Genomic DNA, 22580 nt, shown 5'->3' with positions numbered 1-22580 from the left:
CAGTTACGCCGGCGCATCCGTGGTGAGAGGTTTACAGGCTGCTCAGCTCAGCCATCTTCTGCAACTTCCAAACGACCCAAAGGCTCTTTTAAAAGCCACTACATTCACGCTGAAAGGAGCTGTAACACCCCCATACCTTTGAACATTTGTTATCTTTTAAATACTTAATGTTCTTCTATTAACGTTCCCAAATAGCAAGATTATTCAGATAAACTGGAGAGGGGAAGCATTTTGAGTTTTAGCTACAGGAACTTAAAAGAATTAGAGAAACAATGAGGCAACGAACTATCCTTCAGGCAGATAGGATTGATACATTTTGAATAAGCAGATATTAATGGAGCTAAAACTTTTTAGTCGAACCTCTAGGATTATTCTTCAGTTAAATAGAGAACCGAACAGTTTAATCTGATCAAATTTCAATTTTTATTTACCGGACAAACCGTTTAGCCATATTTTATGTTTCTTGGGGGTGACACCTCACCGAACTATTGGTTGGAAGCGGGAGAAAAAAGAACGAGAGACAGCGACATTTTGCAGTAACATTCTAAAACCTGATATAGTTTAAATTGACTTAATGCCACATTTACTAGAGCGAAAATCAGTCACCCCACGATATAGGGAGCATATGCAATGGAAATATAACTTTCACAAGTCACTTGAGACTAAAGCACATTAATATTTTTAAAATAAGCTTTGTTAGACTTTGAAAAACACAAATAACAGCAATTAGTGATATCAGAGCTCTTTGGATGAGAAAGTGGATGGCTCTTAAAAGAGCCTTTGGGTTAAAGATATAGGTGGTCTCACAACAAACCATTTACTTGGAGCTGGTGTACTTGGTGACGGCCTTAGTGCCCTCAGACACGGCGTGTTTGGCCAGTTCCCCCGGCAGAAGCAGGCGCACAGCGGTCTGGATCTCCCGAGAAGTGATGGTTGAACGCTTGTTGTAATGAGCGAGGCGAGACGCTTCCCCCGCAATGCGCTCGAAGATGTCATTTACAAAGGAGTTCATGATCCCCATCGCCTTAGAGGAAATACCGGTGTCCGGGTGAACTTGCTTCAACACTTTGTACACGTAGATGGAATAACTCTCCTTTCTAGTCTTTCTACGCTTCTTATCGCCCTTCTTCTGAGTCTTGGTCACAGCTTTTTTAGAGCCCTTCTTGGGAGCGGGAGCAGATTTTGCTGGCTCCGGCATTTTAGTTCTGTGTTCTCTCACACACTCTGTTTAAACCAAAAAAAATCTTCAATGGTGAAAGGTGACCGTAGCTTTATTTATAGAGAATGCAAGCACATTAAAGTCTCACTTTCCTGATATTTTATTGGTTCTGAGACAAACGCCGCGTTCCTAATGTCCCATTAACCTTCTCATTGGTCAGAGTTACATCTCCATCGCCATTGGATGTTCAGAAAATTTGTACCTTTCAGCCTATCACAATGATTGAAAACTCCAAGTAGAAAATATATAAGACAGCGCAAAACGCATTTTTTGTACACATTTTTTGTACACGTAGATGGAATAACTCTCCTTTCTAGTCTTTCTGCGCTTCTTATCACCCTTCTTCTGAGTCTTTGTCACAGCTTTTTTAGAGCCCTTTTTGGGAGCAGGAGCAGATTTTGCTGGCTCCGGCATCTTGACAAAAACTACTCTGTCTTAATGAACTCGACGAACACTAAACAGCTATCTCTGTATGCCTACAGACAAACAGTATAGAAATAATGGCGGCCGCCCCTCTATTTATAGAAGCCTTATGCAAATTAGGTGTTTCCCTTTCCTCTTTTCTTATTGGATCTGAGAATCAAGAGCCGTCCCCTCCGGCACATTTTACCTGTCTATTGGTCAGAGTTAGATACGCATTACCATTGGCTGTTCAGGCAATAACTTTTCAACCTATCATAAATCATTTAACTCTCTAGAGAGAAGTGGTAGGACCGTGGGCTAGAGAGTGTCATTTCTTCGCTGTTCTTTTATTAAGTTGTTGTGTGTTAGAGCACAACGATGTCCGGCCAGGGAAATTAAGGAAGTAAAGTGAGGTTTAAGAAAAGGTCTCGCTTCTTGTGTCCCTTCTCTGAGTGTAGTGAAAACATGCTAATGCAAAATAACTTATCCATCCCTTTCTGTTCTTTCGCAACAATCATTAACAGCACCCTTTAGAAAGTGAATTCGGATATTTACGAGAGTTGTATTAAATTAACAAAATGATAAATTATACACACATCTTCCTTTCCAGGTTATTTTTGCAGTTGCGAACGAAACAATATATAAACAGCCGATTAGTCTGACTGGAAACCAAATAAAAATCCCTGGGAAATAATTTGTCGTTTTCTCAAGATCGCCCACCCCGAATGGGCGAAGGAAAGTCTATATGACACTGAATCCCCCTTAAGAAAAAAATAGTTGTTACTGGCCAATCCTTGCACAGAGTGGGATTTTTAAACTTTAACCGGTTTAAATCCACTCTCAAAGGAGGGCAGAAAATGAACTTTTGTTTCTAAATCGCCGTTTCCTGTCACACCCTGTTCTCTATCCCTCCCCCTCCGACAGAGACTGAAGCTGACACAGGAGTAATGATCGTAAATATCTTTCCATAAACAAACTCCTGCCCATAGACTTGAAATACGCCCCCCGGTTGATTTCTAGCAGGAGTGGTAAAATTACAGTAAGAAAGATACACAGTAGAAGGACACACTATCTCCAGAGGCTCTTTCATGTTCCTTCTTAATGATGCACAAACGTATTTTATTTGCCTCTTCTTTACTGTGATTCTCATGTGGCTAAGCGAAATGGGAATATCTGTCTTTCACTGAAAAGGCACCATGACATAAGTGAATCTAGAGTTTCAGCTCCTTTGGGGAAGGGATGGGTGGCTCTTAAAAGAGCCGTTGGGTTTTTTTATGGTAAAGATCTCACGCCATTTCACTTCTTCTTAGGCGCGCCCCTCTTAGCCTTCACTGTTTTGGGTTTCGTCGGCTTGGGCTTGGCCGCCTTGGGCTTCACCGCTTTGGCCTTAGCCGGGGTCTTGACTGCCTTCTTAGCTTTGGCGGCAGGTTTCACCTTTTTCGGGCTCTTGACCGTTTTCTTGGCTGCTGCAGCTGGTTTCTTGGCTTTTTTCGGGCTCTTTTTCACGGCCGCAGGCTTTTTGGGTTTCTTGGCGGCGCTGGCGGGTTTCTTGGCAGCTGGTTTCTTAGACTTTGCCACTGGCTTTTTCTTGGGCGCCTTCTCCTTAGTCTCACCCGACTTTTTACCGAGCTTAAAGGAGCCCGAGGCACCGACACCCTTTGTATGAACTAAAATGCCCTTGTTCACCAGACTCTTAAGCCCCAACTTGATGCGGCTGTTATTCTTCTCCACATCGTACCCTCCAGCGGCCAACACCTTCTTAAGAGCGGCTAGCGAGACCCCTTTGCGCTCCTTGGAAACGGACACCGCCTTGGTGATCAGCTCAGTCACGCTGGGACCCGCGGCCTTGCGAGCTTTGAGTCCTCCTGCTGCCTTCTTCGGTTTTTTAGCTGGAGCTTTTGAAGCTGGAAGAGGAGCTGCAGCAGCAGCTGCTGTCACTGCAACAGCGGGCGCAGTTTCAGACATAGTCACACCGTTGATTTACAAACGCTCTACACACGCCTCACTACAGTAGATGGCTTGTATTTATAGAGACGAGCTCGTCTCTGATTGGTGAGTTTAAGAACCCGCCCAGCTGTAAGGCAGACAGAGCTCTTCTCCCCGCTCAGTTTGTGTTTCTTCGGAGAAAATAAAATGTATTTTTTGCACAATATCTGCCACAGAATCACCCCATTTTACAATCATGAGAAGGTGAAATAGAACATTTTTATCTGTCAGTATTTTCTGTTGAAAATAATAATACTGTGATAAAGAAGACCCAATAAATCTTGCATCCTGGAGCTTGATGGACCTCTGAAGAGAGAAAGTTTTGTTTTTCTTTGTAAATTAAAAATGTTCTTTTAGGAATAAGATCAGAAAAAGAATGCAGTACTAATCTTTAGAGGGTCTTCTCCAAATCGTATAAGAAAGTGAGTAATTTGTATCAATGTTCTCATTATAAACTGATTTAAAAGAGACAGAGGTAGCACAAACTCCCACAAACTAGATTTCAGCTTTGCTTACCAAGGTCTATAACCCTTGAATACTAGGAAATAGTACTGACTTAACTTAGTGGATCTTTCCACACCATCTAGACTAAAGTTCTGTGAGGGGCCGTTTACTTCCCATAAGGTAATAATATGTGTTTTGTGGTATTATCCCCCACAAATTATCTACTCTTGGTACAAAACCCAGATTCTAGTTCTTATAAAATAGGAAAGGGATGCATACCTTAGCCTGATGACCAATGGGTATATAAAAATATTAAAGCATAATTACTGGCTATTGTTTAATTCTAAATTACAAAGAAACAAATCATACTCTAGGTTAAAAAAAGGGGGGGATTATTTTTTCTGTAAAATAAATTAGAAATCATCCATTAATCTGAAAAAAGAAAGAATGGCAGATGTGAAAGTATGTGTGGTGTGTGAATCTCTGTAATTAAAATGATCTGAAAACACAATTCCTACACCCCTTTAGCTTCTAAACTAGGGACAAACAGTAGTTGTTTCTGGACAATCCACTTTGCTAGGTCTCAAATCAGTGCATAGGGACATTCCTATATGTAAAGTCTGTGTCAACAGGACCCAGCTGTAGAAATTGAATGATTGTACTCAAGTGAATCTGAATAAATTATACTAGCAATGCCATTCATGTTTCTTTCCTTAAAGAAACACTTTATTCATTCATGATTGGCTCCAGTGCTTGACTCATGTAATAAAGGAGTGTTGTATCCATTAGGATCAAAAGCCCTGCTTAATAGCATCACATTCATTCAATGAATATCTTTCCCTTGGAGACAAATCTCTGGAAGGGAGAGGTTGGCATATGAAAGGCATAACACCCTTTAAGCCTGTGGGGTCAGAGATGGTAGTAGGCCCTGAGAAGGATTTCTATAGACCAAGGCAGAATCTATTTTCTTTATCCTTGTCCTGAGCACAGCAGGTAAGGTACTTGTCTCTGGAGAGCCGTTGCCTTCAATCTGTGTCTTTTAAGGGGTTATGTATAATGAGGTTTGGATTAGTGTAACTGGAAAAACTCAGTCTTTTCCTCTGTTCTCACAGTACAATGCAATTAGTTGGAAGCATTCTTCTCTTCCATTTCTCTATTTTCTTGTTCTTTCTTTTTTTCCTCTCCCTTCATAAGTGGAGTCCGCAGCCTAGGTCACCCCAGCTATGGAAGAGGGTATGTGTGTGAATGGGGCAATTTGGGAAATCTCAATGGTGAATCAAATTCCCCCAAAACACACTCCCTTTTTCTGACAAACGCACATTTGCACACATGTTCCCATCCCTAAAAAATTCAGCTAATTTGGAAAGTTCCCCTTTTGTTATTTATTAGAATAAATGAACGACCAGTTCTGAAAGAATGGCAGGGGCTGTGAACGGTTCCTGGGCAGGGGAGGGAAAACCGATGGATATGGCCCCTCTTCTTTTATCAACATGTGAAAAAGGTAGCAATGTCTTTTTTTCAAACTCAGCCTTACTTTGTTGTGTCATGGAGAAACTCAGCAGGTCTGTGAATATATATATATATATATATACTATATATGATGGCTCGCATCTCAGTTATAAGGTAGCCTAATAAGGATATGTAAGCACTTCCAGCTTTAATAGCCAGAGATCATAGTGGCTTGCCCATTCTGTGGTTGACATGCATGGAAATGGAAACTCAAAGCAGTGCACATTGCCCTGTGATGCAAACACCAATTAGGAGGATGTGGACTGGGATGCTTACAGAGAGGCCACTCTTGCCGAGCCCTTTTCTACACATGAGAAAGGTGGCATGCGTGGTCCCAATAGTAACACACTTCACATCCCTATTCTAAAAGGCTCCTAATGGTGCAGCAGTGATCACACTAGACAATAAAAAAACAAAACAAAAACACTTAACCTCCCTGTGGTATTCCACTCTGCCAATTTCCAGGGGTACCACGGCAATATGGATGGGGATCACTGATGCAAAAGCCCCTGAGTGCGCCAACAGCCATCAGACGGAAGAAACTTTCCATCACTACAAACATGAGCTAGCTTGGCAAGGGCAACCTAGAGGTAAAAGTGTTCTGTTACCCCTTACCAATCGCATGGACCATCCACTCTCAATTGGGGGGGGGGGGGGGGGGAAATGAGGGATTTTACTGGAATGGTTACAGCCAATAAATAAAATAATAATATTTCACAAGTCCTAATTTATTTAGATAAAGAAGAGAGATGGTAATATACCCCAAACTTATTTGGTGCCTCCAAGGTAACAGATAACCCTGGTGGGATCAATTTTAAATTATTCTTGCTATGTAAATAAATATCACATCTTTTAAAATTATTATTATTGATTTGTTTGTTGTTTCAGTAATGAAGCATGAGTTTATATTATTTGCTGAACAGCCTGGTATGTTGCCCAGTACTGTAATGCTGTGTAATGATAGATAGTCAGAAGGGCAAATCTCAAAAGGTTCAACAGTTTGGTTCAGTCTGTGCAAGTATTAAATAGTCTGGATGTTTTTCTTAATATCAAATCTCTTTAAGCCCCTTCCCATGGACCTTCTCCCTAGCACCCCTTTGCTGTGAGGAGGTTTCTCCTTCCCATCTGATAGCAGTACCTTGGAGGACAAGCTTGACTGCCATTGCTAGCTGATGAAGGGCAATGAGTTTGCTACAAATCAAAAGAATTGAGCTTGAAAACCCAGAGACAAACCTTAAGAAAACATCAGCAATAAAACCACGATCTCCCTTGTGAGGGGATTACTTCTCTTTTAGCATCTCACCTGAATATTCACATGAGAGATTGGTGATGGGAAGTAATAGTCCTAGAAGAGGAATACATCTCACGGCTACCATGAAAATGTTGGCTACAATGCTGAACTTGATGAGACAAGTGTAAGGACTGTTGTGTTGATAAAGAGCATGTTCAGGGTCAACAGGAGAAGAGATGCTAATTAAACTGTCCTGGAGCCTGATCCATTCAAGGGAGTTACAAACCAGCCTACCTGGCACAGGCTCTGCTAAGGTGAATGAGACAACCCAGATCCACCTGTGAGTAGTTAATTACCTAAGTGGCGGGGTGGAAGTAAATTAGTTAAGAAACGCCTGGGCCTAATACAGGTGTATGAGGGCTCAGTTAGGTGGTTCTAGGATACAGAGAGGAAGCTTGTGAGGAGAGGGGCTTTTCAGGGAAGGTGATTAGAGATCTTACAAGAAAAGAGGGCTTAGGAAAGGTGTTCCTGGAGGCAACAGATTCTGTGAGTGCAAAGGCCTAGGAAGATCAGTCCCAGTGAAAGGCCCTTAGTAGATGGTGGCAAGCAGTCCAGGTGGTTGAGGCTCTGCATGCTGCTTCAGAGGAGACTATAGCTGTTTGACATCTGCATGGGTCCTGATTCCAGGAACTCTTTCCCAGCTGATGGCAAGAGCTTGCTTCTAGAAGAGGGTCCTCAACTGAAAGGGCCTTACTGGTGATGAGCATGGGCAGAGGAGCTGGATAGACTAAGCTTAACACACGTACCTGGGTAGGACAGTGGGGGTGAACCCCTGCTTGCAAATCTCTGTGGCCAATGATTAAATAAAACTAGATCCTTGAAGTGGTACTATTTGCTGTATACAAGCCTCACTGAGCTTAGTGATAGCCTGTAAGAGGAAACTGAGGCAGGGACAGACCCTATTGCTCCCCACCAAGCTGCCAGACGTTATGCAGGTTAATGTCAGCATTGAGACAAGGGGGAGCTCTGAGAGTAAGTGCCCATGCTGTAACAGAAACCCTTTTACAACATTAAACAGTTAATGCAGGCCTGAGATTTAATATCAAGTTACTGATGGCTAACTCCCTTTTTTGTTAACCATTATACCACTTGCTCAATTTGCAGGAGACTTGAATCTCCTGCTTCAGAAGCCAGGAATTTAGATCCTTTCTGGATGGAGCCAGCCCCCCACAGTTAGAGAAGTATAATTCTTTGGGTGCATCAACATGGACATGTATACAGATCACTCTACATCCTCATTTTCTCCCTAAGAAATCCCCTGAGTTGGGGGTAATGTGTATGATTAGTTCTAAATATCTTTTCAAATACAAGGTGATGTGGAGGTCACTGTCTCTCTCATAAACAACCTCGAGATTGTAGAACCTCACTCTCCTGAAATGTATGCGATGATTATCATGATAATAATATCTAGCTCTTATATACAGCTTTCATCAGTAGATCTCAAAGTACTTTACAAAGGAAGTCACTATCATCATCACCTTTTTGCAGATGGGAAACTGAGGCAACGAGGTGAATTAACTGGGCAAGGTCACCCAGCAGATAAACTGGGTGGAGAGCTCAGGTCTCCTGAGTCCCAGTCCAGTGCTCTGATCCATTAGACAACACAGAACCTTGACCCAAACCCCAGCCAGGCACTTCAGACACCAAGTATCTTGTAATAAACAAGGGCACAACCAATCTTTACCCAGTGAGGACCATGCCTCCTAACTTTCCCTTACACCGAGCAGAGAGTTCCTCTTCTTTTTGTCCCAAAGTCTGCATTCTTCTCAGAGAAATGCACTTCCCCCTAATCAAACTTCGCTGGCACCTGGAACAATCACGCTCCATTCAATGCTGGTTAGTTGTGGCAGAGCTAATCTCATTGTATGAACTTTAATTTTTAATTTACTGGTATGCTTTGTATTTCCAGGATGATCAGGCATCTGGGTTTACTGGCTTTTGTCCCGGTTGTGCAGAGCAGTCCTAGTGTCCCAACAGGTTCTACTGGCACAAGGGGTTTGACTATTCACCCTCTCCCCCTTCTTCCCCTGCAGCCATTGGACCTAGTTCTTTCTGGGATAGGCCAGAATGCACAACCTTCAAGGTGCTGTCTATAAAGATATTTTTAGAGTGCTGGTAAGACTCACTACCCCAAGTCTGTCAATCCGGCTGGAGGGCTTGGTCCAAAATGCTGCATAGACCCACACTCTGAGAAGAGCGTTTAATGAGTCAAGGAAAGAGGTAGAGGTGGCAGCAGCACTGGGGCCCAGTCAAGGCAGTCAGGACCTAATGGCCTACACGGTGGAGTTAAAGTGACAGAGAAGTGGGAAGTGATGGGTTAGAATGTGTGAGTGGCCGGTGCGAGACTGTAATTAGCTGCTTGGGTGTGAAAGAAAGTAATGTGGCTGTTTAGCGAAAAGGGAGGTAACGTGCATGGCGGAGTGGGTAGAAGATGCCTGACTGGGGGAGAGGGAAGCCAAGGTAGCCATCTTAGAAGATGAGAGAAGCAAAACAGGAGCAGGCATTTCTTCCTCCAGCCCAGCCTAGCTGTCAATGCCTTGCCGGGCATGCATCAAGCTCTCATTAGAGACAGCTCTGCCTCCTGCCACATTTGAAAATGAGACTTTGAAGAAAAATAGGGAAAATATGTACATTTATAACATTTATCAGTTTCCTATAGTTAGTGACCACAGGTTTGCAATAGCAAGTCAGAATTTACAACTCTCTAAGTACTGGAATCTTCTGAGCAGCTATGAACCTGAGATTCTGTTACATGTCATTGCTCTGGAGACGGGTAGAGCTCTATGGTACTGAAGAAAGCAGATGCTCTTCTGTCTCTTTAGTCTGGGGTTTCTTTCTTCTCTGGCACTGCAGTACCTTTTTATAAAACCAATAGGTGAAGAGTATATCCTGACTGGTCCTTTCACAGAGTTACTGTCTCTCAAACCAAGAAAGTTAATCAATCAGAGAGATGCCCAACACCTCCATTACCACCCTTGTCATTTCTCCCAGTCAGTAAAGAAAGGTGTTTTGTTTATTGGCAGAACAGGACAGTCTTTACTCTGGTATCTGTTCCTTCTCTGTTCTTTCAAAGTACTCTCCTTTTCCAGTTCACTGTCCAATTAATCTTACTCCTGCCCCATCTCCATGACACCAAGCCCATTCTCCCAGCAAACAATGTCAGTTCAGATCTTAGGAGAAACACACTTTGGCATTCATTGGCAAAGGCTTTGCTGGCATCTTGCTGAATATCACTATCCATTACTCCCATAGCCTCTCATCATTAAGGTGGCCAGATCCTTCCTTTCCCTTTCTCAGACACTCCTACCTACCCACACAAATGGAGCTTTCCAGGTGATGCTGCTATGTGCTCTTTTAAGGGAGAAACTCTTCATCTCAATACAGTCAAGTAGTATAAGGGTTGTTATAGACAATAGAAAAGTCCTTCTGAGACCAAACCAAGGTACTATGTCCTGGTTTTACCATAGTACCTAAAGGTTCTTTTACCTGGACTCCCCTTTACCTCTCATTTGAATTATCCAATTTTATTATTCTTACCTGTGGCAGACTCACTGACAATCTTCTGTCAGGGCTACCATTAGGTCTCTGCATAATGTTCCCAGACCGGGGCCTGGATGTCTTCAGGCAAGATTGTCAGGAACTGTTCTAAAATTACTAGTTTCATGGTCTGCTTCTTGGTATGGATCTCTGGTTTCAACCATTTATGAAGCTGTCTGTAAATCTCTTTGGGTCCTTCAGTGTCTTGGTAGAGGAAAGCCCTAAAACACTGATGTTTTTGTGTGCAGCTGATGTACCACAGAAGGATTGCTTCTATTGCCTTATTCTAGTTACCTGCTTCTCTGGCAACCAAGCCTCTACAAGCCTGTTGTGCTTTTCCTTTGAGATATGAAAGCAAAACTTTATCCATTCCTTAGGCCACTCTTTCAAAGGTCTTGAGATATATCTCAGTACCATCTTTCATTGTGAGCATACATAGTTTCAGGTCTTCTTAGACCTACATCAGTGATGGCTCCAGCATGAGGGTTCCATAAGACCAGCAATACTTCTTGCCATTGGTTATTTTGATCCCAATATATCACCTCCCATTGGTCATTCACTGTCTGTTGTGGTTTCAGCTACCTCATAAATCCGCAATGGTCTCAGCCTAAGAGAGGTATTTCCTGCATGATCCAATCTTTTTTTCACTGCCTCAAAGCCTAGTAGATTTTACTTCTCTGCCTTAACATTGCCTCATCTGCTGAAAGGAGCATTTTCTGCCATAAACCTTCAGTTGAAGATTCCTAGTTGCATCCACATCTTGTTCTGAAGTCATAGCCTGCCTCAGGGCAATCTTATTTCAGGTTCGACTTTCATTGCTACTGCATTTCTCTATCTCATGCCTGCATCTGGAGAGAGATGTACAGACTCTGCATCTGTGTATTCATTTGTCTTACTTAGATCACTACAACTGGTCCCATCCCACTCCTGATGCAGCATGTGTTGGGTTGCTTATTGTGAGCCCGTGAGTGACATTTTGGAGACTGCAAGTCTGTCAGTAGAGAAGAAAAAGTTCACATCCACTGAGATCCTTTTCCTAAAGTTCATGTGGAAAGAAAAACACATGAAAATTGTATATACACACGCAACTTCATCACAGCAAAAGGAAATCAAACCTTTTCTCAGGCCACCATTGGTGAACTGTCATCTTCCCTTTAAAATAATCACTCATGCCATCTTCTGAAAATCAGATATTACTCATATAAAATAGCCAGGTTTTAGACCTTGCACCCATTCCCCCGCTGTTGATCACATGAGCTCAGCACAAAGAGGAAGGCAAACGTAGCGCCTATACAGAATGGAAGCAATCTATGCAAGCATACTGAAACCTCACTGTAACGGACACCTTGGGAGACAAGATCACTATTCGTTAGAGTGAAGTGACAGAGACCATTATGTTATAATTAATTATTCATAAGACTACAAGTCAGTCATGAAGGTCATGGATTCCGTGATTTGACATGACCTCCATGACTTCAGCCCCGGGCAGCAGGGCTTGGGCTTCTGTGATTTATTGTTTATTGCCCATGTCCTGTCCGGTCCATGACTTTTACTAAAAATACCCATGACAAAATCTTAGCCTTAATGATGCATAATGGATTCCATTCTCACCCTGTTGTCAGTTACTCATAAGCTTCTGAAATTGTCATCTTTTCAGTGATATTTTCCATGCTGGGTCTGTGCCCAAAGGTGGTTTGTAGAGCCTGCAGGGAAAACAGCTCATCCATTTTTAATCATAATTTGGGGGGACCCTTTACTCGTTATATATGTAACACTTTCAAATGTCTTACAGCCAAAACAGCCAGAAGTTGAAAGATGGAAGCTGACACAGAAATAGTCCTCACTGAGGAGTAATCATTTTCCTTGTTCCTTGGTTTTATTCTGGCTCAATCCTGAGTCTGAAAATTCTTCACCACCAAACATAAGGAGATGAAGGTGGCTGTTTGTTTTGGCACACAGGAAGAATTTGAAGCACTGGCATATGGGTAAGCCAGGCAGTGAAGCACAGAGAATCTAATAGCAGCACAGTAAAGAGACTGACATATTGCTGCCAATCAGTAGGGACAACAGGGGCTGAGCTTCTGATCACCTTGTAATACATAAAGGGGCAGAAAAAGGTCTCCTATGGACTTGTGGGGGGAGGGATAGCTCAGTGGTTTGAGCATTGGCCTGCTAAACCCAGGGTTGTGAGTTCAATCCTTGAGGGGGCCATTTAGGGATCTGGGACAAAAATTGGAGATTGGCCCTGCTTTGAGCAGGGGGTTGGACTAGATGACCTCCTGAGGTCCCTTCCAACCCTGATATTCTATGACTTTAAAAGATGCACAGAAGGAACCCCTGCTCTGATGTACCTTAGCAGCTCTGCAGCTGGTGACTTCCCCCAGCCCCTCATTTCTCTAGATGCACAGGACAGGGCTAGAACTGGTCATTTTAAAAAAAAAATGATGAAACAGTTTGATGAACTTCTGCCAGAAATTTTTGGGCTTCCAGGGGTCCTTGCTCCCAGTAAAATTGGGCAGAAAATGGTAATTCTATTTCACAAATAACTTCTTTTTTGTTGTTGTTTTTCATTCTGAATCATAATGAATCCACATTTTTTAAACAATCCACATACAAAAATTACCATTCTCCCATCACTTCTATGTGGGACATTCTAATGGTGTCTAGCCAAATAATTTCCCATTATGGAATTTACCCATACTATTTTCAGTTCTTACTTTTACAAGACAACAGAGCACTGAAGAATTTGAGAGTGGATCTTCTTTTATGTTTATTTTTATCTTTTAAAAAATCCCTAGGAAATACCATAGAAAATGTACTTTAATAGAATGTTCAAGTTGCATAGTTAAACATTGCTTAGTAAGGGTACGTCTACACTAGAAACTGCAGCTGTACCGCTGTAGTATAGACGTTAGAGCGATGGAAGGGGTTCTTCCATCACTGTACTAAATCCACCTCTCTGAGAGGCAATCACTAGGTTGATGGAAAATCCTTCCATCAACCAAGTGGTGTCTACACCGAGGGTTAGGTCAGCTTAATTACATCACACAGTACGGGCATGACATTTTTCACAGCCCTGAGCGATGTAGTTAAGCCAATCTACCTTTGTAGATTAGACCAGTCCTAAAGAAAAGCTGAAGTTAAGGTTACAAGCGCAACTTTAACTCTACTCCTTTTGTAAGTGTTATGATACAGTCTTTAATCCTATGGTTATTTAGGCCTTGTCGGTACAGCTATACCAGCAGAGACCCCTATTGTAGATCACAGTTTATTCTGACAAAAGGAGCTTTCTGTCAGCATAATAACACCATCTCCCTGAATGATGTTAGCTATGAAGCACTCTTATGGCAGCATAGCTGCATCCACACTGTTTTTTTTTTTGCCAGCACAGCTGTGTCGGTCAGGGGGTGTGGGGAAAAAACCCTTTACTTACAGCCAACATCGTTATGCCGACAAAACCTTATAGCGTAGACCAGGCCCTACTAACAATAAAATAATCTAACATAATATACTTTTTTTCTACAATTGTAGATAAACATTTGTAGGGGTCTTCTAATACTGTGTATTCCTTTGCATATGCCACGTCATCTATGAAAGCCTTTATTTTTTTTCTGAAAAGTACAGAGTAAACTGAATTTACACCATTTACTACAGATTATGGGCCAGATTTGCCACTCCATTACACCACTTTTGTCTTGGTGAGACTCTCTTGAAATCCAGTTTAACATCTTTAAAATATGGTGACAACTCACAGAGAGAGGAGGTGTGGTATGAGGCATCAGAGGAAAGTGCTCTATATATAGATGTTTTAGTGAAAACCAGATGAAGGTAATCCAGGACACAGTGGGACACAAGGATCCTGTGGCTCTGCCCCTGGATCATAGGCCCAATTCTTACTGAGGGTGGCAGGGTCTCATCATCCCAACTCTCATCTTCCAGGGGTAGCAGCGGAGGTTCCCTCTCATCCTTGGTGAGACAGAGGTGGCAAAATGGTCCGGCCCATTACTTATCCCAGCAGCCAGAGTGCAGCTGTTTTGGTGAGTGGGTGGTCCACACCCTCTGCCCTCTTCTTCTTCCACACATAGAACAATGGGTGTTGCTGACAGAACAATGGGTTTGGGAGTTAACACCCCATTGAGATGAAAGGGGCTGTTCACACATCTCAGAGCTATTGTTTCAAGATGCCTTTGTTGATTCAAGTAGACACCCCTGATCACATTGCTGAGTTTTTCTTTGCAATCATAACAGCTACAGACTTAACTTTCATTACCCCCTCCCCCTAAAAAAAAACAGTGAGATATTGATGCAATCACATGACTCCAGGGGTCAGGTTCCTAGGAATGAGCCTAAAGTCCTTGTTCCTTAATCAATACTTTCCTGTACTCTACAAACAGGCACTCCATTAAGTGGCAGTAAGCTGAAAGGCCCTGCAGACTGGCAAACTCCACTTGAACAAACTCACCTCCTGGGAGCATTAGGTTTCAAATAGATAGGAGGTAAGAGAAAAGCAGACTTGTAAAGATCGTTAGTTGGTGACTAGAGAACACCCCGAGCACATGACTGGGTCGGTGAGTTCCAGAAATCTCTTACACACTGGAGTGGGAACTCCACTGTTCAGGCTGGTGTAAGGAAAGTGGAAAAGGGAGGTGCAGAGAGCTGTACAGCTAGGTTTGCAGCCAACAGAGGTGCAAATACCATGGCTAGCTTGTTGCCAGCTCTCTTAATCCAGGTCTTTCTCCCGTCAGAAGCACTGCCCAATCGTTCTGTCCTTTTTTCTTCCTCTCCCCCAGACCCTGGAAGCCTTTCTCTGAGGGATGCAGCCTTGGCTGCAGGAGGAAAGGTGAGTGAGTGGCCTGTGTGGCTGCTTGAATAATGAAGAAATCAGGGATCAGGTTTCCCAGGCTGTCACACAAACACTTTCATTGACACACTGGCTTTGACAGACAAATGCATTCCTATCCAATTGTTTGTGAGGGTGGAATTTAGATGGGTGTGTGTGTGTGTGTGTGTGTGTGTGTGTGTGTGTGTGTGTGTGTGCGCGCACACACACACACAAACGCTACCTGATTGAAGAAACCCACAACTGGCTTTGAAGGCCCCTTTCTACACAAGCAAAGGATGGGAAGGTTTCCATAGACACTAGAGATTGCCTTAGCTATCTGTCAGTCAAGCAGAGGTATAGGGAAGCTGCAATTGACTGGAAGATCTGTCAATACAAGTTTAAGACAGTTTAACCCCACCCTTTCTGGTGCTGAGAGGAAGGCTGGAGTCTGTCTGAATACCGAGCTCCCTCCCTGCAGTGGGAACTTTAGCTGGCTGGTTTCAGAGTGGTAGCTGTGTTACTCTGTATCAGCAAAAAGAACAAGGAGTCCTTGTGGCACCTTAGAGACTGACAAATTTATTTGGGCATAAGCTTTCTTGGGCTAAAACCCACTTCATCAGATGCATGGAGTGGAAGATACAGTAGGAAGATATATATAGATACAGATAGATCTATTATATATATACAGAGAACATGAAAAGATGGGGGTTGCCATATCAACTCTAAGAGACTAATCAGTTAAAGTGGGGGAAAGGCGACTTAATGCCAACTCTGTGCTGCCCAAATGTTGAGCTGTTCCAGGGACCAGGAAGTTACAGTATCCCCAGGGGCTGCGCTAGTTTATACTGCCTGCAACAGCTCCATATGGAATAGCCAGAGTACAGCTCTAGCCACACTCCCTGCTGCACCAAGCCCACTAGTGACATACACCTATAGCAGGGGCTGCAACGGGAGTTGTCTGTTATACCTCTGTAGGCCCATGGGGGAATGCATTGCATCAGGGGAATTACCAGCTTGGGGGGGATCTAACTGGGTTGTCCCCTCCTACCACCACCAGAGAAGCATAAAGACTCTACCATGTCCCAGAATCAGAGCCCTGATAACCAAAGCACCTGGTTTAGTATGAGGGAGGGATACATAAAATAACGTGTGTGTGTGTACTCTGCTCATACACTCCCACATTCCAGTTAATTTCACTCTCATTATCAGCCTTGATGTGCAGTTCACTCATTAATCAATTATTTTTTCCTGTGATTAACATTGCTAACTAGAGGATCTAATTCAGTTCTTCTTAGACAGTCTCCGCCTTATATGTTAAATAAAGACTACGCAACATTCTTTGATCATGGAACAAAGGAAACGGTTACTTTCCATATTGCAAAACCAGCACATAGTTCGGTAGGATGGGCAGTCTTTGATGTGAAGAGGCCTAGGACTGAAACAGCAGGGGATGCTTCAGTCAGGACTCAGGCTTTGTCTACCAAGTTTTGGGGACAAAACTTATGTCAACACCCAAAAGTCGACAAAACAAAAATCACCAAAGGGTGTTCACACTTGCTCCCTCTTTCAACAGATCACATCCACATTGTGGGCACCATCACCAACAGTGTGAGCAATGCACTGTGGGTATGTATCCCACAGTGCAGTGTTGTGGGAACACGGAGCTGATCCCTGTGCATCTTGGGAGGATTCCCTCTGAGTTCTCCCACAGCATCCTCAGTCCAGGAGCGGCATCATGAGTAGCTCTGGGAGCTCTCTGTGCTGAGGAATGTCAACGCAGCCCAGCAGTCTCTCCTCCCCACTCCCTGTGACACCGGTCTGCCTGCTGCTGTGTCTCTAGTGCAGGGCAGAATAGGAGCATTCCAATGATTTGCTCTTTGTTCCCCAAAGGGAGCAGCACACTCAGCTGTCAGATACTTCCCTCATCTTAGAAAGGGGAGGGGTGCATGCTTGCAGGGCAGCAGAGATCAATACACTGAGCAGAGCGATCAGGGCAGGCATTGTGGGATACTGCCGGAAGCCAGTTCTGTGGACAAAACAAACAGCAGTGTCTACACTGGCTCTTTGTGGACAATAAAGGGAGGGGGGAAGAAAAAAGTCTCTTGTAGGGGTGGAAGTTTTTTGTCGCCGAAACCGGGTGTTTTTCCCAACAAAAGTTACATTGCAGTGTGTACACTTTCACTGTTTTGTTGCCAAAAGGTAGTTTTGGGCGACAAAGCTTGGTAGTGTAGACAAAGCCTGAGATGCATTGTCAAAGCTGGAGGAATTTGCCCTGCACCCATCTGATCTACCATCTGACTCCATCCAAAACTGACAGGCTCTCATTTTCATGAATACCAGACGTAGGCACCTGATCTACACTAGCAAATCCATCCTAAACTTAGCCCTGGTCTACACTAGGGGGGTGATTGATCTAAGTTATGCAACTTCAGCTACGTGAATAATGTAGCTGAAGTCGACGTACTTAGATCAATTTACCGTGGTGTCTTCACCACGGTGAGTCGACTGCTGCCGCTCCCTCCATGGACTCCGCCTGCGCCTCTCATGGTGGTGGAGTACAGGAGTCGACAGGAGAGCGCTCGGGGGTCCATTTATCACATCTAGATTAGACGCGATAAACTGACCCCCGCTGGATTGATCACTGCCCGCCGATCCGGCTGGTGGTGCAGACATACCCTCAGTTGTGGCCCAGCAAAGCTGTAACATTCTTTGCCTGTCTAGTCTGGCTGAACTGAAACATGTCCTTTTAATCTGGTTAGTACCTAATTTGGCTGTTTCCACATGGCCCAGAGATGTAGGCATAGAAGGGACTCTACAGGTGCATCTCTCCCTCACATGTGGAATGGGGATTCAGAAGCTTCTGCAGTAAAGTCTCCCACCACTTCCCACTTTTTTTTTCTATTGTTACACAGGGTCATGGCATGGATCAGGTTGAAAACCAGTGCACCGGGGGCAGGGGGCCAAGGAAGAATGGGTGGAAATGGAAGGGTGCACCTTGTCCTTCCCATTGACCCTGCAGATTTCCCCACAGAAAGGCAACACCGGCTCTGGCAGAGTTACCTTTTGTATGCACCCACTATGCACTGGGGACACTCCTTAAAGGGGAGTCCCAGGGCCGTCACCAGCTCTGGAACTCAGGATTAAGTTGCATCTGTGTAATTCCCACCCTTTACTGGTTCAGTGCATCCATGTTAGGGTTCGGCACAGTTCTAACCACACTGATGTAACTATGCTGATGCGAATTTCCTTAACGTGGGCAGGCGCCAAATTTCCCTGGTGGGTGAAATGATTCCTGCATACATATAAAGTTAGTACAGCATTATGGAGACTTTGGGATAAAGAGCACTATGTAAAGGTAAATGATCGCTATGTTTATGTGTGCTTACCTTCAGGGCCATGGGTGTTGAATTAGTATATATGTTAGGAAATAAACGATTCAAGCAGAGAGTTTTAAATACACCAGTTATTTCCCTTCACATCATGGAGAGATTAATCAGATGTCTGTTTCATTAAACATGAGGTCTGCCCATTTGGTATTTCTACTAATACTCAGTCTCATGTTCTTATCGCTGTTCCTGACTGCACAGTTACCTCCACGGCCCACTACATCTCTATCTTGTCAAATAAGATCAAACAGTCAGTAAGTGTGCTGTTGCTCCAGAACTATTCTGACTGGAGGATGCCAGTGCCTGAGTGGGCAGGATGGCTTTTAAAATCCCCAGCAGTTCTCAGATCAAAGCATCACTTATATATATTGGGGAGGGGGATATGCACTCAGAACCTTTGGCAAACATGGCGAGATGTCTGTCGTGAATATAGCAGGCAAGTAATGTACAACTATGCTACGTAGCTTTACCCTCCGGGTTATTGTCAGTTTGCAAGGGCCGCTCACAGACATTTCCACACGTGTGCCCAGATTGTTGCTACCATGCTGATGTCCCTTTCCAGGACTCAGTCGTTCTCACTTTTTGATCAGCCTCACCTTCTCTTATGTGATTGCACCTAGATCTGGATTTGTTCTGACATTGGCTTGTTCTTCAATTCTTCCCTCTTGCTTTCCGAGTGAATTCAGCGCTGGTGGACAGCAAAGTCTTCCATTTATCCCCACAGGGCTGACAGTGGCAGGACAGGCTGAGCCACCCTGTCCTGCCAAAGGGTAATTCACTCTTGGATCCATTCCCTCTTCGGCCTCTCTGCAGTTATTCCTGGAACTGCCAACAAGACTGGTAATTGTTACCATAATTGACAAGAATTAGGCTGCTGGTGTGCTGAGACCATGGCCTGTCATGCTGACCAATATTGTCTCATTGTTTCCTTGTACTCCCCCATCTGTCTCTACCACCTGTTGTCTTATACTTGGATTGTAAGTTCTTGAGGGCAGGGGCAGTCTTTTTGTCCTGTGTTTGTACAGCACCTAGCACAATGGGTTTCCGCTCCATGATGGGGGCTCTCAGGCGTTACAGTAATAAAAATAAATGTTGGTGGCCTTTTGGATAAGGGAACTTGTTAATTAAAAATAGATTGAAACCACCAATTTATTTCATGTAAGCCACTGAAGAACAGCCAGAGGGCTAAATTCCTTGTAAACTGCAAGGCCGCACGGCCACTCAGCAGCCTATTTAGCATTGCACAGGCACTCAGGGAACCTGCCCGGCCAGGACCTGCCCCGGGCCAAGGGAGGGGCGGCCAGAACACAGCTCCAACCGGACCTGCCACAGTAGCCGGGGAAGGGGCGCCAATCCTGCAGCCCCAGCCCAGCCCCAGCCCGGACCTGCCGTGGCTGGGGGAGGGGCGCCTATCCCACAGCCCCAGCCATGAAGCTGCCGCGGCTGGGAGAGGCATCTCTCCCGTGCAGCCCAGGTGCGGCTGCAGCAGGGAAGAGAGCTGGAGGAAGTCCTCTCTCCCCTCTGTAGCCCTAGAGCAGCCTCCTGAACCCCAAACCCCTCATCCCTGCCCCACCCCAGAGCCCTCACTCCCCCCCCACACACACACACACACCTCAACCCTCTGCCCCAGCCCTGAGCCCCTCATCCCTGGTCCCACCGCAGAGCCTGCACCCCCAGCCAGAGCCCTCACCGCCCTGCACACCAACCCTCTGCCCCAGCCTGAGCCCTCCCCACACACACTCCTAACCCCTCGACCCCATCCCCACCACATGAATTTTGTTATGTGCACCAATATGAAAGTGATGTGTCACGCATCACCTCCATATTGGTGCACATAACAAAATTCATTCCACACATGGGTGGGAAAAATTAGAGGGAATACTGCCAGAGGGTAACAAATTTTGATCAGTAAAAACCTATTTCACTATCTCCCTAAATGTGCCCCTTCCTAAAAGATTAAATCACTAGTATCCTTTATCATTATGTAAGTGAGTAATGATTAGGGATCCTAGAAATCCATTTGCAACCAAAAAACACGGAATTTGTGTTTTTACAGAGAATCTTTAGTATTTACATTTTGTGAAAAAATAAAAACATATGAAGTACTAATTACCAGTGTCACTTATTCAAGGTGTGCAGCCTCCCCCTCTTGTGGTTGATTTTTAAATGCACTTTAAATTTACATAACTAAACATACTCCAATAAACTGCTTCCGGAGTATAGAGGTTCATGCTTCAACAGTGTATAGGGGTTCATATTTTAATGTATCTCAAATTTCACTTTAGATGCTGAAAACTTTAAAAATCACTGCGTCACGGAGTTTGGCAAGGACAAATTTCACGTTGATAGCAATGTGCTGTTCTGTACTGTCAGCAGTAAGGCTATAGATTAAGTTTGAAGACAGACAAGTGTAGAAAACATGGAATGCACTAAACATAAAGTGAATTAAAAGAAATGAAAACAAGAGACTGAAACAGCAGGGCCATCGACAACAGTAAAGAAACAACTCACTGTGATTGGATCATTCCAGCATTTTACAAATGCCAAAGAACAGCGTGAAACTGTCACTTCAGATTTTGTTCGAATATGTGTAAAAGTAGACATTCCTCTGTATAAAATGGATTTACCTGTTGTCAGAGTTTTTTGAGCAAGCACCTTAAGAGAGGTGGTGCCATTTCCAAGTCAAATCAGTTGTATTCCCGTTACTTAACAACTCTTTGTGCAGAGAAAAAACAGCACCTTCTTAATGGCCTGAAAGGAAACTCCATTGCCGTGATCACCAATGAAACAACCAACTTCCAAAACAGACCAGTTTTCAACATTTTATTTCAGGTGCTCAAGACAGACCCGCCTAAGCATGCTGTCATTACCCCACCACAGCTTGTAAAGACAGTATCCCTGGGAAAAGTTAACCATGCAACCATCTCACAAGCCTTGATGTCTTCTATGGTGGAATTCAGCATCCCACCTGATTGAATCTAAGCATTTGTAACAGACAGTGCGAGCGACATGGCAAAGGCTTGGAATGATGTGCTTTGCAACCTGAGGTCAAACTGTGTTAATATTCATTGCTATGCACATTTAGTCACTCTGGCAGAAAATACCTGGCGAGATACCTTTAAGCAAGTGGGTTGCTTTGTCACTTTGATGAAGTCACTGTTAGTGAAAGCTCCAGCTCATGGTGCACGTTCTTGAGATGCCTGAATGCACAGAGTGTTGATTTGCCAACACTTCCACCCGCACCAGTTGTGACCAGGTGGAATACATGGCTCAGTTGTGTAATGATTGATGGCACTGGTAGGCTTCAAACTTGCTGAAAAACTGTAAATATGTCAATAAAACATTGTATTCAACTGATACCTATTTATAATGTGGCTAGGGGAAAAAAAGTTCAGCATTTCATTTTAATTGAGGAAAAACATGGGGGCTTATGTTTTTTTACTGGAGAATGTTGTGGGATTTTTTTTTAATCACAGAAAACTAGGATCCCTGGTACTGCTCCAGTTCATTTTCAGATGTGCTACAGTCGAGGCTACGGAGGTCGGGCAAACACTCGCATTTGGCTGTGAAGGGATGCAAGGTCAGTATGTGACTGTGATAATCCCTGGGAGAGAAGAGTTCCTCTCACTCTGTGAAGTGCAAGTGCTTGGCCAGCCGTGGATTTATGTTGGTGAGTAGAGGTCCTGAATCTTCATTCATGTGGTTTTCATGAACATAGCAGGGATTCAGAGTAGCAGCCGTGTTAGTCTGTATTCGCAAAAAGAAAAGGAGAACTTGTGGCACCTTAGAGACTAACAAATTTATCACCCATCATATGTCTCCTGGAGTACAAAAAAATTAAACATTGGAATTCCTATTATGAATTCCTATACTCACTACCTACTAACCTAAAGAGGAAAAGATTCCTACTGAGGAGTAAGTTTGGGGGAAAGGGACCATTCATTCATGACATCCCAAGCTGTGGAGACTCTCCTCTGGAATGAT

At 43.9% G+C, this 22580-nt stretch overlaps 3 protein-coding genes across 3 annotated transcripts in view; 1 reads left to right on the top strand and 2 right to left on the bottom strand.

Annotated features, from left to right (window-relative positions):
• Positions 1–751: 751 nt before the first annotated feature.
• Positions 752–1333, bottom strand: LOC141980508 (histone H2B 8). Its single transcript, XM_074941784.1, has one exon. The coding sequence runs from the start codon at positions 1196–1198 to the stop codon at positions 818–820; it is 381 nt and encodes a 126-aa protein (XP_074797885.1). The 5' UTR covers positions 1199–1333; the 3' UTR covers positions 752–817.
• Positions 1334–1502: 169 nt separating this feature from the next.
• LOC141980501 (histone H1.03-like) lies at positions 1503–3614 on the bottom strand. The gene has a single exon (XM_074941776.1). It carries the CDS (start codon positions 3584–3586, stop codon positions 2918–2920), a length of 669 nt encoding a protein of 222 aa, XP_074797877.1. The 5' UTR covers positions 3587–3614; the 3' UTR covers positions 1503–2917.
• An 11588-nt stretch (positions 3615–15202) lies between these two features.
• The window catches only part of LOC141988904 (uncharacterized), a 66529-nt gene continuing 59151 nt past the window's right edge, over positions 15203–22580 (top strand). The window contains exons 1-2 of the mRNA XM_074955054.1: positions 15203–15228; positions 22112–22266. Coding sequence (XP_074811155.1) covers positions 15203–15228; positions 22112–22266 — 181 coding nt within the window. The remainder of the gene's footprint in view (positions 15229–22111; positions 22267–22580) is intronic.

This window comes from Natator depressus, chromosome 1, assembly GCF_965152275.1.
Source record: "Natator depressus isolate rNatDep1 chromosome 1, rNatDep2.hap1, whole genome shotgun sequence".
In the NCBI taxonomy this organism is placed as follows: Eukaryota; Metazoa; Chordata; order Testudines; family Cheloniidae; genus Natator; species Natator depressus.
The sequence above is the reverse complement of the archived record's forward strand: the minus strand, read 5'-3'. Positions and strand labels throughout refer to the sequence as shown.

Coding starts and splice junctions, on each gene's coding strand:
- LOC141980508 (XM_074941784.1), bottom strand. CDS start 1,198: ATGCCGGAGCCAGCAAAATCTGCTCCCGCTCCCAAGAAGGGCTCTAAA.
- LOC141980501 (XM_074941776.1), bottom strand. CDS start 3,586: ATGTCTGAAACTGCGCCCGCTGTTGCAGTGACAGCAGCTGCTGCTGCA.